The 19,956-nt window shown below is 41.2% G+C and overlaps 1 protein-coding gene across 1 annotated transcript in view; it reads left to right on the top strand.

The window, feature by feature from the left end:
- il17rel (interleukin 17 receptor E-like) overlaps positions 1 to 19,956 on the top strand; it is a 54,334-nt gene that overhangs the window by 27,645 nt on the left and 6,733 nt on the right. Inside the window, exons 8-17 of the mRNA XM_023969632.2 lie at positions 1,016 to 1,087; positions 2,992 to 3,046; positions 3,168 to 3,331; positions 3,513 to 3,557; positions 3,686 to 3,743; positions 5,206 to 5,336; positions 16,183 to 16,242; positions 16,337 to 16,394; positions 18,398 to 18,568; positions 18,898 to 18,957. Of these exons, the coding sequence (XP_023825400.1) occupies positions 1,016 to 1,087; positions 2,992 to 3,046; positions 3,168 to 3,331; positions 3,513 to 3,557; positions 3,686 to 3,743; positions 5,206 to 5,336; positions 16,183 to 16,242; positions 16,337 to 16,394; positions 18,398 to 18,568; positions 18,898 to 18,957 (874 nt within the window). The remainder of the gene's footprint in view (positions 1 to 1,015; positions 1,088 to 2,991; positions 3,047 to 3,167; positions 3,332 to 3,512; positions 3,558 to 3,685; positions 3,744 to 5,205; positions 5,337 to 16,182; positions 16,243 to 16,336; positions 16,395 to 18,397; positions 18,569 to 18,897; positions 18,958 to 19,956) is intronic.

The raw sequence follows: 19,956 nt of genomic DNA on the forward strand, positions 1-19,956 counted from the left end.
AAGCATACCTTACGATTATTTGAGAACATAGCCCACTAGACAAATCATTACAAACAGTAACCAGCCAAGTAGAAGAGTTACACAAGTCAGAAATAGAGATACAATTAATCCCTTACCTTTGATGATCTTCATATGGTTGCACTCAGCAGACATMAATTTACTCAATAAATGTTCCTTTTGTTCGATAAAGTCTCTTTATATCCAAAAACCTTGTTTTCTTCAGTAATCCACAGGCTCAAARGCAGTCAAAACAGGAAGACAAAAAAATCRAAATTGTATCCGTAAAGTTCATAGAAACATGTCAAACGATGTTTATATTCAATCCTCAGGTTGTTTTTAGCATAAATAATCGATAATATTTCAACCGGACAATAACGTTGTCAATTTAAAAGGTAAACAAGAAACGCACTATCTCGYTCTCGCGCATGAAAAAGCTATGTGACACTTTAGGGTCCACTCATTCAGACTGCTCTTACTTCTTCATTTTTCAGAATACAAGCCTGAAACAATTTCTAAAGACTGTTGACATCTAGTGGAAGGCATAGAAACTGCAATTTGAGTCCTAAGTCAATGGATACTGTCATGGCATTGAATAGAAAACTACAAAAAAAAAACAAAAAACTACTTCCTGAATGGATTTTTCTCAGGTTTTCGCCTGCCAAATCAGTTCTGTTATACTCACAGACACTATTTTAACAGTTTTGGAAACTTTAGAGTGTTTTCTATCCAKATCTACCAGTTATATGCATATCATATATTCTGGGCCCGAGAAGCAGGCAGTTTAATTTGGGCATGCATTTCATCCAAAATTCCGAATGCTGCCCCCTACCCTAGAGAAGTTAATAAGAAATTTGTGGTGTGGTTGAGTTAATGACTCCAACCTAAGTGTATGTAAACTTCCGACTTCATTTGTAATAGTGGCAAATTTGTAAACCAGGCCCATCTGGCACTCCAGTTAGACTAGTATGTCAAATAATGTTTGAACKCAGGTCTGACCCTTGTTCCCTCTCCGCAGATCAGAAAGGAGGATGTGCTGAAGAATACTACTCTGCAGTATTCTACACCTATGCCCTGTCTCTGTATCGAGGTAAAGATTCTTAACTGATCATTATCTAGTTAGTTCAGTCCATATCTACTTTTTTATCTTCTTGTTAGATAATTTTGTTTGACCTTTATGTAATCAAATGTCTATGACGATCTGGATTGTCTTCTGGAAATTGTGGTGTTTTTTCACATTTTGATACGTTACAGCCTTATTCTAAAATTGATTACATTGATGTTTTCCCTCATCCATCTAGACACAATACCCCAAAATAACAAAGCAAAAAAAGGTTTTTAGAAATTGTTGCAAATTTATTTTAAAAAACTGCAAATATATTACATTTAAACAAGTATTCAGACCTTTTACTCAGTACTTTGTTGAAGCACCTTTGGCAGCGATTACAGCCCAGAGTGTTCTTAGGTATGATGCTACAAGCTTGGCACACCTGTATTTGGGGAGTTTCTCCCATTCTTCTCTGGAGATAATCTCAAGCTCTGTCAGGTTGGATGGGGAGCGTTGCTTCACAGCTATTTTCAGGTCTCTCAAGAGATGTTAGATCAGCTTCAAGTCCGGGCTCTGGCTGGACCACTCAAGGACATTAAAAGACTTGTCCCGAAGCCACTCCTGTGTTGTCTTGGCTGTGTGCTTAGGGTCACTGTCCTGTTGGAAGGTGAACCTTTGCCCCCATCTGAGGTCCTGAGCGCTCTGAAGCAAGTTTTCATCAAGGATCTTGCTGTACTTTGCTCTGCTCATCTTTCCCTCAATCCTGACTAGTCTCAAAGTCCTTGTTGCTGAAAGACATCCCCTAAGCATGATTCTGCAACCACCGTGCTTCACCGTAGGGATGATGAAGACGTGACGCTTGGCATTCAGGCCAAAGAGTTAAATCTTGGTTTCATCAGACCAGAGAATCTTGTTTCTCATGGTGAGGAGAGTCTTTTGGTGCGTTTTGGAAAACTCCAAGTGGGCCCTTCATATGCTTTTTCTTCTGGCCACTCTACCATAAAGGCCTGACTGGTGGAGTGCTGCAGAGATTGTTGTCCTTCTGAAAGGTTTTCCCATCTCCACAGAGGCTCTGTCAGAGTGACCATCAGGTTCTTGGTCACCTCCCTGACCAAGGCCCTTCTCCCCCAATTGCTCAGTTTGGCTGGGCAGCCAGCTGTAGGAAGAGTCTTGGTGGTTCCAAATGTCTTCCATTTAAGAATGATGGAGGCCACTGTGTTCCCGGGGACCTTCAATGCTGCAGATTTTTTTTTATACCTTTCCCCAGATCTGTGCCTCGACACAATCCTGTCTCGGAGCTCTACGGACAATTCTTTCGACCGCATGGCTTGGTTTTTGCTCTGACATGGACTGTCAACTGTGGGACCTTATATAGGCAGGTGTGTGCCTTTCCAAATCATGTCAAATCAAATGATTTTACCACAGGTGTACTCCAATCAAGTTGTAGAAACATCTCAAGGATGATTTTTTAAATTGAACCTTTATTTAACTAGGCAATTCAGTTTAGAACCAATTCTTATTTACATTGACGGCCAAACAACACTGGGCCAATTGTGCGCCGCCCTATGGGACTCCCAATCACGGCCGGATGTGATGCAGCATGGATTCGAACCAGGGACTGCAGTAACGGTTCTTCCACTGAGATGCAGTGCCTTAGAGCGCTGCGCCACTCGGGAGCATGATCAATGGAAACAGGATGCGCCTGAGCTCAATTTCGAGTCTCATAGCAAAGGGTCTGAATACTTATACAAATAAGTTTATATTTTTTATACATTTGCAAACATTTCTAAAAACCTGTTTTCGCTTTGTCATTATGGGGTATTGTGTGTAGATTGATGAGGATGTTTAATTCAATCGATTTTATAATAAGGCTGTACCGTAACAATGTGGAAAAAGTCAAGGGGTCTGAATACTTTCTGAATGCACTGTATATATTTATCCCACAGGGCTGGTCTGCCACCTCTGATGCACCCAGAGTTCAAGTCTTTCCCTTCAGAGACCGTGAGTGTCCGTCAACTTCTGTTACACTGCATGTTTTATTAATTGGTTGGTTGATTGGTTGATTGTGAAATTTGCAAGATTGTCAGTGCATTGCTTTTGACCGCATCTCTTTTCTCCAAAGATCTGGAGGAGTTGTGGTCCGGCATTAACTTTGACCCGGTGGAGGAGTTGTTGTCATGGGAACCGGTGTGTCCTGTTGCTGCGGTGATCTCACTGTGCCAAAAACAAGGGGACGATGAGTGTGACGATCTGGCTGGTTCATCACAGACTCTCAACAGTGAAAAGGTTAGGTGCCTCTATCAATCAGCCTCACATCTGTACCTCTGAACTCCTTCACAGTTAAAAGGCTGTTTCAAAGACAAAAGACTGATATGACATAGAAACAGTCAGGCACCAAGGCTATATCACCAGATGACTGTTTTACAAGAACTATTATAGTTAAGTCCCCATTTAACTTTCCTTTCAGATAACATTCTCCACAGTGGATCCACACCCACAGCTTTGCATGAAGGTACGACACCACCTTTGCCTGTGGTTTCTTCAATGACTGAATGCACTTACTATCTAAACTTTCCGGTACATATCCCCTTTGAGTGTGCAGAACAAATGTATCTAACAAATGCATGCTCCTGGCTGTAGTTTACCACAGATTCTGGATCCTGGATCCGGTGCCCCTTTGCAGATGGGAATTTCCAAGGTAATAGCTCTCTGTAAATAGTGTGCATATAATTATCATGAGTGATCCGTCTGAAGTTGTGAATGACAGACTTTTAAGTGGAAAAGGGTACCACAGTTTGTACATCAGCCAAACCCATAACACCCAATGATAAGAAACCACCCACACTAGTATCAGTCTTTACACTAATGCAATATTATGGCACACCTGGATTCAAATAGCATTTTTTTTAAACTTGTCTGACACAATGGACCAATGGAATAGTACCAGAAGTGCAAACCCCATCCATAGGGCACTCCAGGTATGCTGAATCAAACTCTCAAACGTTTTTGAAAGAAAACAAATACTATTTGAACCCAGGTCCGTTATCTAGTATTACCAATATAGAGTCGTTTTTACACAATTCTTTTTTCCCATAGGGATTTTAGAAACTTAAAATAAGAGCTGCGTTTCGTGTAGGCTCACCCTGGTGTGATGTTTTGATAACCGTGTAAATCTCTCTAGGACAAGGTGACTTTTTTCAGTATATTTGCCTGTATTGACCATTTACCCCAAAATGAAATGCTCATTTGCTATCATAATGAACTACAAATGCCATGATGATCTGGATGAGACTGCCGAATTGAGGCAAAGGTAAGAATCTCTCGATTAACTATTTAATGTTAGCTAAATGTAGTAATTGTAACAGCTCTCGTGTGTAGAATGACCGGACCAAGGCGTAGCGTGGTAGGCGTACATCGTAACTTTTATTGATGACACCAAACAAAATAACAAAGTCAAAAAAACAAAAGCGCACAGGTCTGTAAGGCTAAGAAACTATATAGAAAACAAGATCCCACAAAACCCAAAAGGAAAATGACAACTTATATATGATCCCCAATCAGAGACAACCCTCTGATTGGGAACCACACACGGCCAAAAACAAAGAAATATAAAATATAGACTTTCCCACCCGAGTCACACCCTGACCTAACCAAACATAGAGAATAATAAGGATCTGTAAGGTCAGGGCGTGACAGTAATGAATACATAGGGTACATTTATTTAAATGGACAATTCTGTGAATGGTCTTGTGCAAGTTTTAAATTGACACAATACCTGTTAGTAAAGGTATCGGCCAGAGATGACGTGCAGGAGCTTGCAGGGATTTGTAGTTTTGTATGATGTCTACTTTGACGCTAATTACCATTTTCAAGTCTGAGTAAATCGAGCCGAATATATTGATAAAAGTCACCTTGTCCGAGAGAGATTTACATGGTTATCAATACGCCACGCCAGGGTAAGCCTACATGAAACACAGCCCTTATTTTAAGTGTTTCTAAAATCCCCTATGGGAAAAAATGAATGGTGGAAAAACTATTGAATGTTTCCCTGTTTGACCGCTAGGTTTTATGGGTATTATGACACCTCCACTGTGGGGCTCTATACTGCAGGTGATCATACAGTAAGTAATGTTGAATGATGCTATTGCCTTGCTCTCCAGCTTGGGACCTGGGTGTCGACCAGATGCGGCTGGTTTTAACGTCACGGGTCAGAGCACCCCTCTCTCTTCATGTGTGTGTGAAGACGGGGACTTCTGCATGCCACCCAGAACACACACTCCCTGTACATGTGGTAAATACATGTCTATCTGCACCTAATTCTTATCATAGGCAACAGTACATTTTATTTATTTATTTTTTAAATAAGGGTGTTTACTTACTATGAAGTCTGCTGTATGACTTACTTCCCCAATAACCAACCAAAAATCATCACTCAACATAAAGAGGGAACTAACAAATGAGTCACTGACAACCAAAACTAAACCAGGAGGGTTTTTAAAATAGGTTCTGAAAGGCATCAATGGGGGTGCCTACTGAGTGCTAGCCAAGCTCGAGTAGGGTCTTAACACCCACCATGGATGCCCATTAGAGTTGCCTGATACAGTCAAACTAAAAGAAAAGAACCCCCACCAACTTAAGTTGAGAGGGAGGGGGGGTAGGAAAGAGAAGGAGAGAGACGGGGGGAGTGGGAGGGAGAAGGGAGAGAGGGAGGGGTTAGGAAAGAGGAGGGAGGACAGGGAAGTTTCTCTACCATTAACCTTCTTCTGAACACCTCCAAAACAAAGGTCATGTGGTTTGGTAAGAAGAATGCCCCTCTTCCCACAGGTGTTATTACGACCTCTGAGGGTTTAGAGCTTTAGGTAGTCACCTCATACAAGTACTTGGGAGTATAGCTAGACGGAGCACTGTCCTTCTCTCGGCACATATCAAAACTGCAGGCTAAAGTTAAATCTAGACTTGGTTTCCTCTATTGTAATCGCTCCTCTTTCACCCCAGCTGCCACACTAACCCTGATTCAAATGGCCATCCTACTCATGCTAAATTAAGGAGACATAATTTATAGATCGGAAGGTAGGGGTGCTCTCGAGTGGCTAGATGTTCTTTACCATTCGGCCATCAGATTTGCTCCTTATAGGACACATCACTGCACTCTATACTCCTCGGTAAACTAGTCATCTCTTTATACCCATCGCACGACCCACTGGTTGATGCTTATTTATAAAACCCTCTTAGGCCTCACTCCCCCCTATCTGAGATATCTACTGCAGCCCTCATCCTCCACATACAACACATACAACACCCGTTCTGCCAGTCACATTCGGTTAAAGGTCCCCAAAGCACACACATCCCTCTTTTCAGTTCGCTGCAGCTAGCGACTGGAATGAGCTGCAACAAACACTCAAACTGGACAGTTTTTTATTTCAATCTCTTCATTCAAAGACTCAGTCATGGACACTCTTACTGACAGTTGTGGCTGCTTTGCATGATGTATTGTTGTCTCTACCTTCTTGACCTTTGTGCTGTTGACTTTTCCCAATGATGTTTGTACCATGTTTTTGTGCTGCTACCATGTTGTATTGCTACCATGTTGTTGCTACCATGCTGTGTTGTTGTCTTAGGTCTCTCTTTATGTAGTGTTGTGTCTCTCTTGTTGTGATGTGTGTTTTGTCCTATATTTATATTGTATTTATTTGTAATTATTTTTTATCCCAGGCCCCTTCCCCGCAGGAGGCCTTTTGCCTTTTGGTAGGCAGTCGTTGTAAATAAGAATTTGTTCTTAACTGACTTGCCTAGTTAAATAATATAAAAGTTAGAGAGGGAACATAAACATGGAGCAAACCAAACAGGTAGATCAAAAATATAAGTCTTTCTAGTCATACATTTTTGAGAGTTAAACTACAGCCTAGCTCTTCCAACATCTCTCATGCCAACTGGAGCATTGGCTCTGCAGCTCTTAAATATCACCTGTGCCAGCACAGATGAAACTTAACGAGGCGACAGGTGCAACACACCCTGACCACCGAGGATGACTCCAATCAGCGTGCATGATCAACTTAAAGGGGAACTACACCCGCTGATTTGGCCTCGTTTTTTTTGGTTGCTCCTCAAGAAATACTGGCGGCCATGACAGGCCATGCAAAACGAATTTGCTCCTTACCACCACCAAGACACACCAATCTGTCAGAACCTTTCCCACAGCTGTTTCCCCCCACTCAATCACAACAAAGAAACCTCCTGCAGGTTGAGTTCAATAACTACAGTATGGTGAGATTCTGGAGGAAGCTTGAATAGGTCAGTAGCCTACAGAGCAATATGAGAAGAATGAAATTGCTGAATTTGTGTAGATATTCTAAACTACATGTTTTGACAACATTCAGGTCCATGTAGAATAAACAACCCTTTCCATAATACAATAGCATCAGTGTTCTGCTAATGTAACAATGTGCACCTTTCATGTCATTCCTAGCTGGTACAGATACTGTGCCTATCAGCATTTTGTCTGGTGGTAAAGGGGCTACCTTGTCAAACATGTCAGAGTGGTCATATCTTCCTGTGTGGTGTCCCGTATACACCAGGAGTTCACTGATCCTGGTGGAGAATACACAGGGGTTTCTCCCTCCCTATATTGACTGATACATTCAAATCAATAATAAAAAAGACAATACAGGTAAAAGTTGTCTCGTAAAATGTTCATGCCGAGTGCCAGGTCTTTCTCCATTCAGATACATCAGTATCAAGCCCGTTTGTCAGTCTGGACTTCATCTTCAATGTCTCCATAGTCACTCTAATATTACCAATGGCAGTGAGGATAGGTCATATCTGACACACAAACAGGTACTATGTCGAAGTTTGAATAGGTCAAGTGACTGAGGCTTCCGTCTGGCAAAAGCATATCCAGTCCATCTGTAGAAATAGGTGGAGTTGAGGCAGAGTTGACACATGGAATGAAAAGGGTGTTGCTATTACAAGACATTTGTGCTGTACTGTATTATCAGTAATCACCTCATGGTGGATGTGTTGAGTGCCAGGTCTCTCTGAATCTCATGCATCTGTCAACAAATACACACAGTCACTGTTCTGATAAGACCTATCTCTAACTATGGCAGTTAGAGATAGTATATGTTTGTGTCAGACATGACCTATGTTGAAGTCAGACTAAACCTACCAAATTCTGATTTCCCGATCGATGACCGTCGGTGAGCAGGCAAGAGGTGAGGTCTTTGCCAGAGCCCCACTGATGGGCATAGCAACGTAGATCAGCTCCTGACCCTTCATCAAAGATACTGGTCGGTCTCACACACACACATGGTGGGTTATGATTTGCCTGGTGAAACCAACCTGATCGTGAGGTCATGTGCTAAACAGTGAGTAGTGTAGTAAAGATTAAGACTAAAAGTGGTAAAAGTAGTAGCCTACAATAAGGAAAAATTACAGGTTAACAAAGTGTCCAGATAAAAATATTTTATAAATATTAGATGACGCTTACACAGACACACTTGTCTAAATTGATGGGTCACGTGAAAGAAACGCTATAACCCCCAGCCAAATTTTGCCAAGTGGATGGGTCTCTACAGAAGGTGTAAATGGTACAGCCAAATGGTTACTTGCGTAGTAGCAATATTATAAATAGTGTAAATATAAATAAGATATACAGTATGTACAAGAATAATAACAATATCAGTGATAGAGGAGGTAGTTATATGCATACAATCAGGGGTAAAGTGACTGAGCTGCAGGATAAATAAAACAAATAGTTGGAGAAATGAATGGCGTGTGTGTTAGGAGAGAATCATTTGAATAAAGGCACTGCAGATAGTGCTGATGACTGGTCTGTCCGAACCACGCATGATCAAGGGAAGCTATATTCGGAGAGCCTGTTTCTGTCCTATCCTTGACTTTGGTGCAGGGCATGTGATGTCCATAGCCTCTTCGTCGCATTACTCCCTGATCTTCTCAAAGAGATACGTTTGTCTAGCTGTGTCCAGTCCAGGTGGTGGTTGTACAGGCAGACCATCTATGGGAGGAAGGATGTCAGCGTTGCGTAACAGCTGAAACCTGGTCCCGGTAGTCCAAACGCTCCTTGGCGACCAGGCTCAAGAGCATCGAAGCTGTAAAACAGGAAATAAAAAAATGAAGACATTACAACCCTGCACTACATCAATTCACCTCCCAAGTTTAGATAAGAAGAATAACCTCATACATTGCAATGAAAATGATATTCACCTGAAGTGCTGGTACTGCTTCAACTGTGGCAGCGGCCTGAAGTACGGAGTCAGGTGTTGTTGCCAGTCATAGCTTTCCACCAGCACCGTACCACCCTCCAGTTCAACCAGCTGTGGGATGTTGACCTCCGTCACAGTGCTGTCCTTCACAACACCAGCAATCTCAGACAAAGTCTTCACTCTGGTCTTTCTGAAGCGCTGCTTCATGAGGCCGAAGCACCAGTCGGGGGCAAACTCGGTGTTGCCTGCGATCAGGAAGTGAAGGTCCAGACTGTGGTGGAGCTTGTGCATGGTCCGCCAGGCACAATACCAGAGCACAACCTTGTTCTTGTTTTGGCCACTGCAGTTATCACAATTCAGGTCCACATGTGTTTCCCCAACTCTGTAGTTGGTGAAGAAATGGTGCATGTAGTTGATGACTGCGCTGCTGCCTTTGCTGGATGACATGCCTTCATCAATCAAGTAGTTGACTTGTTGTGGTATTCCTTTACAACAGACACCAAACAAGCCACACTTACGAGGAGTTAAAAAGTAGATGGGACCTGGCTGCATAGGGTCAGAAGGATAGTGCACCTGCAAACAACAAAATAACATTAAGATAAGTTAATGAAAAGAAAATGTAACGTACATTTTTTTTAGCTACAAATGTGCAGAGCAGCAGCACTGCATAAAGAAACATCTTGGAAAGTCAAAAAAAAAAAAAAGTTAAAATGATGACACACTACACATACCTCTGGAAAATACAGAAATAATGTGAGATCAATACATGTAGTGCCAATCATGTTTGAGATCAATGAAATAATCAAAACGTGTTGTTTTCACATACCAAGTGTTGCCATCGATTCCTAAACAATGAACCATAATCCCAGTCCATTGAGTATTAGCAATACAAAACCGATTGTCATAGCTAGCTAAAGTTAACCAAATAGGTTCAATGTTAGCTAGTTAACAGTATGCTTTAACTTGCAATTAAAACAACTTTCTGACGAAATTAGAAAAGTATAATATCTGAAACTGTAGCTAGACTCTTACCAGTATACATGGATGAATTCTTTAAGGCAGACTGAAACCCCTTTCATTAAATAAGACGTCCTGTGTCGTTTCCGTTGCTTGGCCCGTTGTTGTGTCAAGTCACACTGGTTCACACTGACCGTGTGTAATGCCATAAGAATCATCTTAAGCTTCAGCCCCCACCCAAACTCTGACCAATTCACTCGCCCTAGCAGTGCTGGTTAGGCTGTTTTCATCCCAGCTAGCAATGAGGGATCGGCTCAGAAGCGGGTATCAGACTCGGCCCGGAATCAAAATGAATGACTGCCCAGAATTGGCCTAAGTACAGTGGCTTGCGAAAGTATTCACCTCCCTTCACATTTTTCCTATTTTGTTGCCTTACAACCTGGAATTAAAATATATTTTGGGGAAAATTACTGAGGATAACAACAGACGATTTTGCCACTCCTATTTGCCACATATTCAATTTCAGACTACTAGAGAGCGTGTGCCCTCAGGCCTGGAGGGAAGCTAAATTCATTCCGCTACCTAAGAATAGTAAAGCCCCCTTTACTGGCTCAAATAGCTGAACAATCAGCCTGTTACCAACCCTTAGTAAACTTCTGGAAAAAATAGTGTTTGACCAGATACAATGCTATTTTACAGTAAACAAATTGACAACAGAATATCAGCATGCTTATAGGGAAGGACACTCAACAGGCACAGCACTTACACAAATGACTGATGATTGGCTGAGATAAATTGATGATAACATGATTGTGGGGGTTGTCTTGTTAGACTTCAGTGCAGCTTTTGACATTATTGATCATAGTCTGCTGCTGGAAAAACTTATGTGTTATGGCTTTACACCCCCTGCTATAATGTGGATAAAGAGTTACTTGTCTAACATAACACAGAGGGTGTTCTTTAATGGAAGCCTATCGAATATAATCCAGTTCGAATTAGGAATTCTCCAGGGTAGCTGTTTAGGCCCCTTGCTTTTTTCAATATAACTAACGACATGCCACTGACTTTGAGTAAAGCCAGAGTTTCTATGTATGCGGATGACTCAACACTATACACGTCAGCTACTACAGCGACTGAAATGACTGCAACACTCAACAAAGAACTGCAGTTAGTTTCAGAGTGGGTGGCAAGGAACACGTTAGTCTTAAATATTTCTTAAACTAAAAGTATTGTATTTGGAACAAAACACTCACTAAACCATAAGCATCAAATAAATCTTGTAATAAATAATGTGGAAATTGAGAAAGTTGAGATGACTAAACAATTTAAGTATGCTTTTTTGCCGATGTTGTCACGTTCTGACCTTAGTTCCTTTTTTATGTCTTTGTGTTACGTTGGTCAGGGCGTGAGTTGGGGTGGGTAGTCTATGTTCTTTTTTCTATGTTGTTATATTTCTATGTGTTTGGCCTAGTATGGATCTCAATCAGAGGCAGGTGTCGTTCGTTGTCTCTGATTGAGAATCATACTTAGGTAGCCTGTTTTCCCCATTTTGGTTGTGGGTGTTTGTTTTATGTTTAGTGTATGTTCACCTGGCAGAACTGTTTAATTTTCGTTTTTTCCTCGTTGTTGTTTTGTGTAGTGTTCAGTTTCAATTAAATATGACGAACACTTACCACGCTGCATTGTGGTCCTCCTCTCCTTCCACCAACGAAAGCCGTTACAGACGTTTACTGACACCGGCCATTTTCAACTGGTATTGAGCTTTCGTAAATTCATCATTAATTTGTTTATTTTTTGTTGTTGTAGTAAATTCATCAGTTATTCTGCGTTCTGGCACACTCAGACGAGAGTGCTCTGAAACAGTTGTTGCAGTGAAATTCTATTGAAATTGATATAGTCAAGTTTTTGTTAAGTTTTAATACGCAATTCATTTCATAAAAAGACAGGATTATCTACCGACCAGCTCAAATCGACAGAAGCAAGCTATATGGCAGACCAATCCAAACTCATCTCTTGGCATGTCCAGCCCACTCATTATCTCCGCCAATCATGGCTAGCGGGAAGGTTTCCTCTTTTTCTGTGGCTTAACCAACTATGCTCGTTATTTACAATTATATTTGTATTTACAGATGGCATACAAGTTTGTTATTAAGGCGCATGAAAGCTCACATGTTCGAGAAGGCATTATGCCAAAAAAACTATTTTAACTAAGGCTCTCCTGTGAAGTAGTGACCCACGACATACGCCTAGTTTCCTGAAAAGGGTCTCAAAACAGGGAATTGTTATTAGTATTAAATGTCAGGAATTGTGAAAAACTGAGTTTAAATGTATTTAGCTAAGGTGCATGTAAATTTCCGACTTCAACTGTACATATTACCTCAACTAACCGGTGCCCCCGCACATTGACTCTGTGCCCGTACCCCCTGTATATAGCCTCGCTATTGTTATTTTACTGCTACTGTTTAATTATTTGTTACTCTTATTTTCTATGTTTTACTTAACACGCTTTTCTTCTTACCTTCTTAAAGCATTGTTGGTTAAGGGCTTGTAAGTAAGAATTTCACTGTTGTATTCAGTACATGTGACAAATACAATTTGAATTGACGCACTGAGGTTTCAAATGAAATTTTAGATGAAACAGACATTATGACCAAAATGATCCTATTTAGACTTTGCAGTCAATTTTGACACTATAATATATGTTTCTGACTCATATTGACGCCACATAGGCCGTTTTCAAAGGGATTAGTTGGTTTTTAGGGGCAGTCGTTCTATAAAGGCATAACTAACTAATATAAACATGGCGTCTATTGGCGGTTTATTGTACAAAACAAAACAGCCACCTCTTTTCTCTTTTTGTTTTATTTCATCATATCCTTAAACATTTTCTACAAAAGAAAATAGCTGCATAAAACTCAGAAGTTTTGACAAAAGAGGGAAAATCTCGATCTGTGTACCTTCCTAGTATTCCCATTTCCTTGGGACCAGCCCAATCAAAACAAAACGTATTAATCTCCAATACAGCGAAATGTGTGGTCAAACTAAAATGTTGGCCAGGGCGACACACTAGCTAAGCACAACAAAAACCTATTGACTGCCCAATCTTGAAACAAAATCAGCAACCAAGTTGTCCTTACTACGGACATGTCTGATTTCAAGAGGAAACTCCTGCAATATGATACTCCAGTGAAGGAGTCTGCAAATCGTGGAGCTTGTCTTTTACAGGAAAACGAGAGTGTTACAGTCACTAAAGACCACAAGAGGTGTAGAGACCGAAACATAAACCTTGATCTGCTGAAAAGCCAGGGTTAATGTGTGTTTCTTTCTCAATGGTGGAGTAGTGTTTCTGATAGGAGGCCAACTTCTTCGAAAAGTACTCCACTGGATGCTCAACATTGATGTTGTCTTCCTGCAGGAGTGCCTGCTCCTACATCACTGGCATCTGTGTACATAGAGAATGGATGACGGAAATCTGGAGTAGCAGGCACTGGTGCAGAGACCAACAGGGTCTTTGTCTTCTCAACAGCCGCCTGACAGTCTGGGCTCCAATGGAAAATATCTTTGGGACTGGTAAAATCCTTAAGTGGGGCAACAACCTGTGCAAAGTTCTTGCAAAATGCCTGGTAGTAGCCAGCCATCTTCAATAATTGACGCAGTTCCTGGCGAGAAGTTGGCACAGGAAGGCTATTAATGGCCTCCACTTTTGTCATGACCGGTCAGACTTATCCTTGGTCCACCACCTTCCAGAGATACTTCACTGTTGCTTGGGCGATTTCACTCTTTGACAGTTTAACATTCAAGTTGGCAGATGCAGAACTAAACTAAACTAAGGTGTTCTGTCCAGGTGGCATAAATACCACCACATTGTCCAAATATGCCTCAGCATTTTCCAGACCACGTAGCACGATGTGCATGAGCCTTTGAAACGTGGCTCCGGCATTTCGTAACCCGAACAGAAGATGAAGGTAGGAAAACAAACCATCAGGAGTGAGAAAAGCAGACAGCTCTTTTGCACGCTCAGTTAGAGGGACCTGCCAGCATCCCTTCAGCAGATCGAACTTGCTAACGTACTTAGTAGCACCAACACGGTCCACACAGTCATCGACCCTGGGAAAAGGGTACAAGTCTGACTCAGTAACAGCAATGAGTTTGAGAAAATTGGAACAAAAGCGCGGAGACCCATCCAGCTGATGTACCAATATGCAGGGTGAACTCCACGGACTGTTGCCATGTTGTGCAATGCCGTGCTCAAGCATGAATTCTACCTCACTACAGAGTTTCTCTCTCTTTTCAGGATTCACTCGAGTCCCCAACGTGTCATGCTCTAGTAAATTTGACTGAGTTGGCACATCTGAAACTAAACCCTGATATTCTAAAAGCAGTACAACAATTTCGCCTTTCAAATCAAAATGTATTGGTCACATACACATGTTTAGCAGATGTTATTGCGGGTATAGCGCAAAGGGCACACTTCGCTACACATCCGGAGACAAGTGTGCCAAAAAGCCCTCCAGGTTTTCCAGAATCTCTGCTTTACTCAACCGTCCCACAGGCACAATGTGTATTAGGCTTTCCTTGTGCTCTCAAGGAAATACTGGGCTTTCCTCATGCTCTTGAGGAAGACTATAGTCCACGGTGGCTACCGGTTTCCACCGACTTCTCCGCCCGATCACAGCAGGAGAAGTATGGTTTCAACATGTTGACATGACACAGTAGTTTTTCCCCCCTACGCTCGGGTGTGGCGATGATAATCCAGATATTTTTTTAAATATCTTTATAGGGGTAAGGGCCTGAAAAGTGAGCCTACAACGGTGACCCCAAATTCTTGAACAACGTCCCGTGCTACAAATAGCACCAGAGGGACCCTTTCATCGCAGTCTTTCTCGAACTCAAAGCCGTAAGCTCTCAACATAGACTTCAAAGTCTGATGAAATCTCTCCAGCACCTTGAGACTCTGGGTGGTAGGCACAAGAGGGGCAATGGGTAACACCCACCTGCTGTAGCACTTGCTGGAAGACCTTTGACATGAAATTAGAACCTTGGCCCGATTGGACTACATGCACCCTCCAAAATGAAGGATAGGCTACCCCAGTGTCTCACAGTATCTTCACAGGCTGTTTAACAGCATCACCACTCAGCATCACCTTTGTTTCAGACATGAACCTGTCTGAAACAAAGGGTTCATACACATCTGATCCAAGACTTAACAGGCTTGAGTGCTCCCACAAAAAGAAAGCTTTTTCTGTGTAATTTTTCTGTTTCAATTTAGGACACAGAGACAGTGGCTGTGTCCGAATACCCATACTAGCGTACTACATACTTAAACTGCATACTCTTTACTCATCGTTGCATATAATTTAGCATGTACCGTTTAGCTAAAAGTATGCAGTATGCCACAGCCGCAACGCAGTAGCGGCTCCTGATTGGCTGAGTAGGTGGGGTGGGGACGATTTTTCAAAATTCAACAGACATACATCCCATTAACCAGCCTGATAATAGCTCGTTTCCAATTTCATGAATGTGTACGAATACATGGGTGTAATCATTTTAAAGTGGTCCCTGCAGCGTAGGCTCAAACCGGTGTAATTAAAACACTTCATTAGAAAGTCTATTTATGATTGTCGGCGTTTGAGTAGGCCATCCTTTTTTCACAAACAGTCTTTATAATGTTATGTCCTCAATGTGAACTTTCTGTTACTGGCCCAATGTTCTTAACCGCTAGTCTAATACTGTGAAGAACTGACAAACACAATACCAGGTAGTGTAGTGTAGTGAGAGAGTGAGAGTGAGAGTGAGAGTGAGACAGAGAGAGAGAGAGAGAGAGAACACACCTGAACAGAAGCCGTAAGGGAATCTGTTTCTTCTTCTAAAGCTAACTGACATGTTTTTGTATTCTGTTTCCTTTTACAGGAGAGTGTTTTGAAGTATAATAAAATGTTTTATGTCTTCCTTTTGCAGGAGAAATCTGCTAATCTCAACCTGACTGTGGACGTATGCCTACCAAACACCTGTGTCCAGGTAAGATGAATACTGTTCATGTAAATGTTTGTACATGTATAGATTTCACAGGCATTTTGATATTGATTGATAGATGCATATTCTATTTCGACAGGTGAAGAGGCTTAACGTAAAGTATGCTGTCACCATCCTTCATTGCCATATACGATGCTGTGAGTGTTGTGTGACTTTTTGACCTATTGTACAGGGGTTTATTAAGAAGAAGTGAGCTCATTCAAAACTCTTGAGTTCAGCCTTGTGTGACCATTCAGCCTTGAGTGACCGACTGGGTTCCTAAAGGGTCTCCGACAAGACCATGTTAGCCCACAAAACCGTGTTAGCCCAATGAGCTGAAGCCAAGGTATTGGCAATGGTAGCTAACGCAAGTCTTCAGGAAATCTAGCAAGCCTCAGGCAAGGTTACTCATCACGCTTGTGTGGTTCACCTTACCTCCTCCATTACAATAACTCCTTAAACATTATTGAGGAAGTAGGCATTCCCCTATTCGGCAGCACTCCACCTTCTTTACACTGGAATCCTGGCATGCACACCTTGCCTTGGCCCCTATCTGATACAAACACTGTTGACTTCACAGCCTAAGTATCTTTTGTTTGAGGCAGTGTGTGTGTGTGTGTGTGTGTGTGTGTGTGTGTGTGTGTGTGTGTGTGTGTGTGGGTGTGTTGAACGAGACTGAACACGCCAAATGTACAGTGCCTTCAGAAAGTATTCATAACCTTTGACTTATTCCCCATTTTGTTGTTACAGCCTGAATTCAAAATGGATTACAAAAACAATTCTCACTAATCTACACACAATACCCCATAATGGGACACATGAAAACCTGTTTTTAGACATTTTTGCTAAGTTATTGAAAATTAAATACAGAAAAATATAATTTACACAAGAATCCACACCCCTGAGCCAATACATGTTAGAATCACCTTTGGCAGTGATTACAGCTGTGAGGGTTTCTGGGTAAATCTCTAAGAGTTTTGAACACCTGGATTGTACAATATCTGCAGACTGAACCAGGTTTTATCTAGGATTTTGCCTGCGCTTAGCTCTATTCCATTTATTTTTATCGTAAAGATCTCCCTAGTCCATGCTGATGACAAGCATACCCATAACATGAAAGAGACACCACCATGCTTGAAAATATGAAGAGTGGTACTCAGTAATATGTGGATTGGATTTGCCCCTAACATAATTATTTGTATTCAGGACATAAAGTTTATTTCTTTACCACATTTTTTGCAGTTTTATTTTAGTGTTATTGCAAACAGGATGCATGTTTTGGAATATTTGTATGCTGCACAAGCTTCCTTATTTTCACTGTCATTTAGGTTAGTATTGTGGAGTAACTACAATGTTGTTGATCCATCCTCAGTTTTCTCCTATCACAGCTATTAAACTCTGTTTTAAAGTCACCATTGGCCTCATGGTGAAATCCCTGAGTGGTTTCCTTCCTCTCTGTCCAAAGTGTAATGAATAACTTCACCATGTTCATGTTTAACATTTACATTTACATTTTTATGTAAATGTTTAACATTTTTAGTTCATGTTTAACACTATGAAAGTTATTATCTGACTTGTTAAGCACATTTAGGCTTGCCATAACAAAAGGGTTGAATACTTATTGACTCAAGACATTTCACCTTTTAAATTGTAATTCATTTGTAAAAAAGTTGAAAAACATAATTCCACTGACATTATGGGGTATTGTGTGTAGCCCAGTGACACAAAATCTAAATGTAATCGATTTTAAATTCAGGCTGTAACACAACAACATGTGGAAAAAGTCAAAGGGTGTGAATACTTTCTGAAGGCACTGTAGCTAAATGCTTCCACTCTATTTGACTGGCTTCATGGAAAGGGTTCAGAAGACACTGCTAACATGATGGAATACCAACAATTTTTTTTTTTTTTCAACACATTCACGAACCACTTCAGGTTTCAAATGGAAAATAGGTTGCATTAGGAAATATGACACAGAAAGACATAAAGATACAAACATCCTATGGCTTTGAAAAGGTGCTTGAAGTCAAAGTGTATGACCGCTGTTTATATAAAACACACTGAAGTATACATTGAAGAGTCCTCCTTTTCTTTTGTCTGAAATCCACCTTGGAAAGAGCTTTGATTCTGACTGCTGCTTCTCTCTCTTTGCTTTTTAAAGTGGACCAAGCTGATGCCCGTGGCCGTGCCCGTGCCCGTGCCCCTGCCATGGTTGGGCAAACCGCGGCCTTGCAAGGCTACTTGGAGCTGATCTGCGTAGTGGTGCCAGCTGTGGCCTGTCTCACTGCTGCTGTCATAGTGGCAGCTCTAGTCGTCAAAGCCCTACTAACTGGTATGTATCCACCTCTCCCTAACTGAGTGAACGATAACTACCCCTTTCACAGTCATCTAAAGCAGAGCCGGGATGTTCTGCGCTGGCCTGGTTAGGCAGCATCAATCTGGAACTGTGCTGAAAATAATACATTCGAGCTAGCACAGTACACTATTGTCCCAGGTTTAAATGGGGTGCTGACTGATTGTGTATACTGTCTGTCTGTCTGTCTGTCTGTCTGTCTGTCTNTCTGTCTGTCTGTCTGTCTGTCTGTCTGTCTGTCTGTCTGTCTGTCTGTCTGTCTGTCTGTCTGTCTGTCTGTCTGTCTGTCTGTCTGTCTGTCTCTGCAGTTCATCAGAGGAGGCACAGAAAGGGACGGCATGGGGTCTGTACATCGAAACAACAAACAGGTGAGACCATGCATTCTACCGTGCATCCACTAACCATAGCCCCAACTCTAGCTTTATGTCCACATACCGGTTCAACCCACATGAAAAAATACTATAGTATACTATGGTATGAATACTTTAGTATTCACTGTAGTGTTGTTTTTAGACTTTACTGTAGTATTCACTGCAGTATTTACTGTAGTATTTACTGTTAACTATTGTATAAATACTGTTGTAAAAAAATGCTATTATATACTATAGTAATGTAGTGTTTTTGCAGACTGTACTATACTGTAATATTTACTGTAGTGGGGAGAACGCCTCAATCTGGGCCAATTCATTTTTTCCCCTTCGCCTTCTAATAATTTGGCCAGGTAAAAAAACATTGACCGAGCATTTCACAATCTGACATAATGGTAGCCTACCATTTGAGATTTACATTGTAGATTTATTTATTTATTTCCTGGTTCTAGGCCAATTTAGAAGCATTTTGAATGAAAAGCCATTTGGAAGCCAAATGTGCCAGCTCACAGAAATTAATTTTGAATGCCCATTACTACTAAAAGAGCACATTTTCCACAACCTGTAGGTAGGATTGAGGTCAGATCTAATACTTCAGAGCTTCTACTATATTCTATAAGCTGTAGGGAACAGGGGGTGTATACTTGGCATGTAGGTTTCTCACTCATGGGTGGCACAAATTGCGATATGGGGAGGGGAATGGGTATATGCAAATGCAATAGTATTTACTATAGTATTCTTCAGGATACTACAACATTCTACTATATATTATAAGTACTACACATGATTTAGGAATACTACAGTGTGTAGTATAGTATTTTACAGTATACTACAGTTTACTATAGAATTAAATAGTATGTATTGTAGGATTCTATAGTAAACTAGTATTTTTTCATGTAGGAACCATTACCTTAGCCTCAAACAAAACCATTACCCTAGCCCTAGCTTACCGATTTGTGTCAAGAACAGCCCAACAGTTTCCTGTGTGTATCAGCAATG

The sequence above is a fragment of the Salvelinus sp. IW2-2015 genome, linkage group LG3 (genome assembly GCF_002910315.2).
Source record: "Salvelinus sp. IW2-2015 linkage group LG3, ASM291031v2, whole genome shotgun sequence".
In the NCBI taxonomy this organism is placed as follows: Eukaryota; Metazoa; Chordata; class Actinopteri; order Salmoniformes; family Salmonidae; genus Salvelinus; species Salvelinus sp. IW2-2015.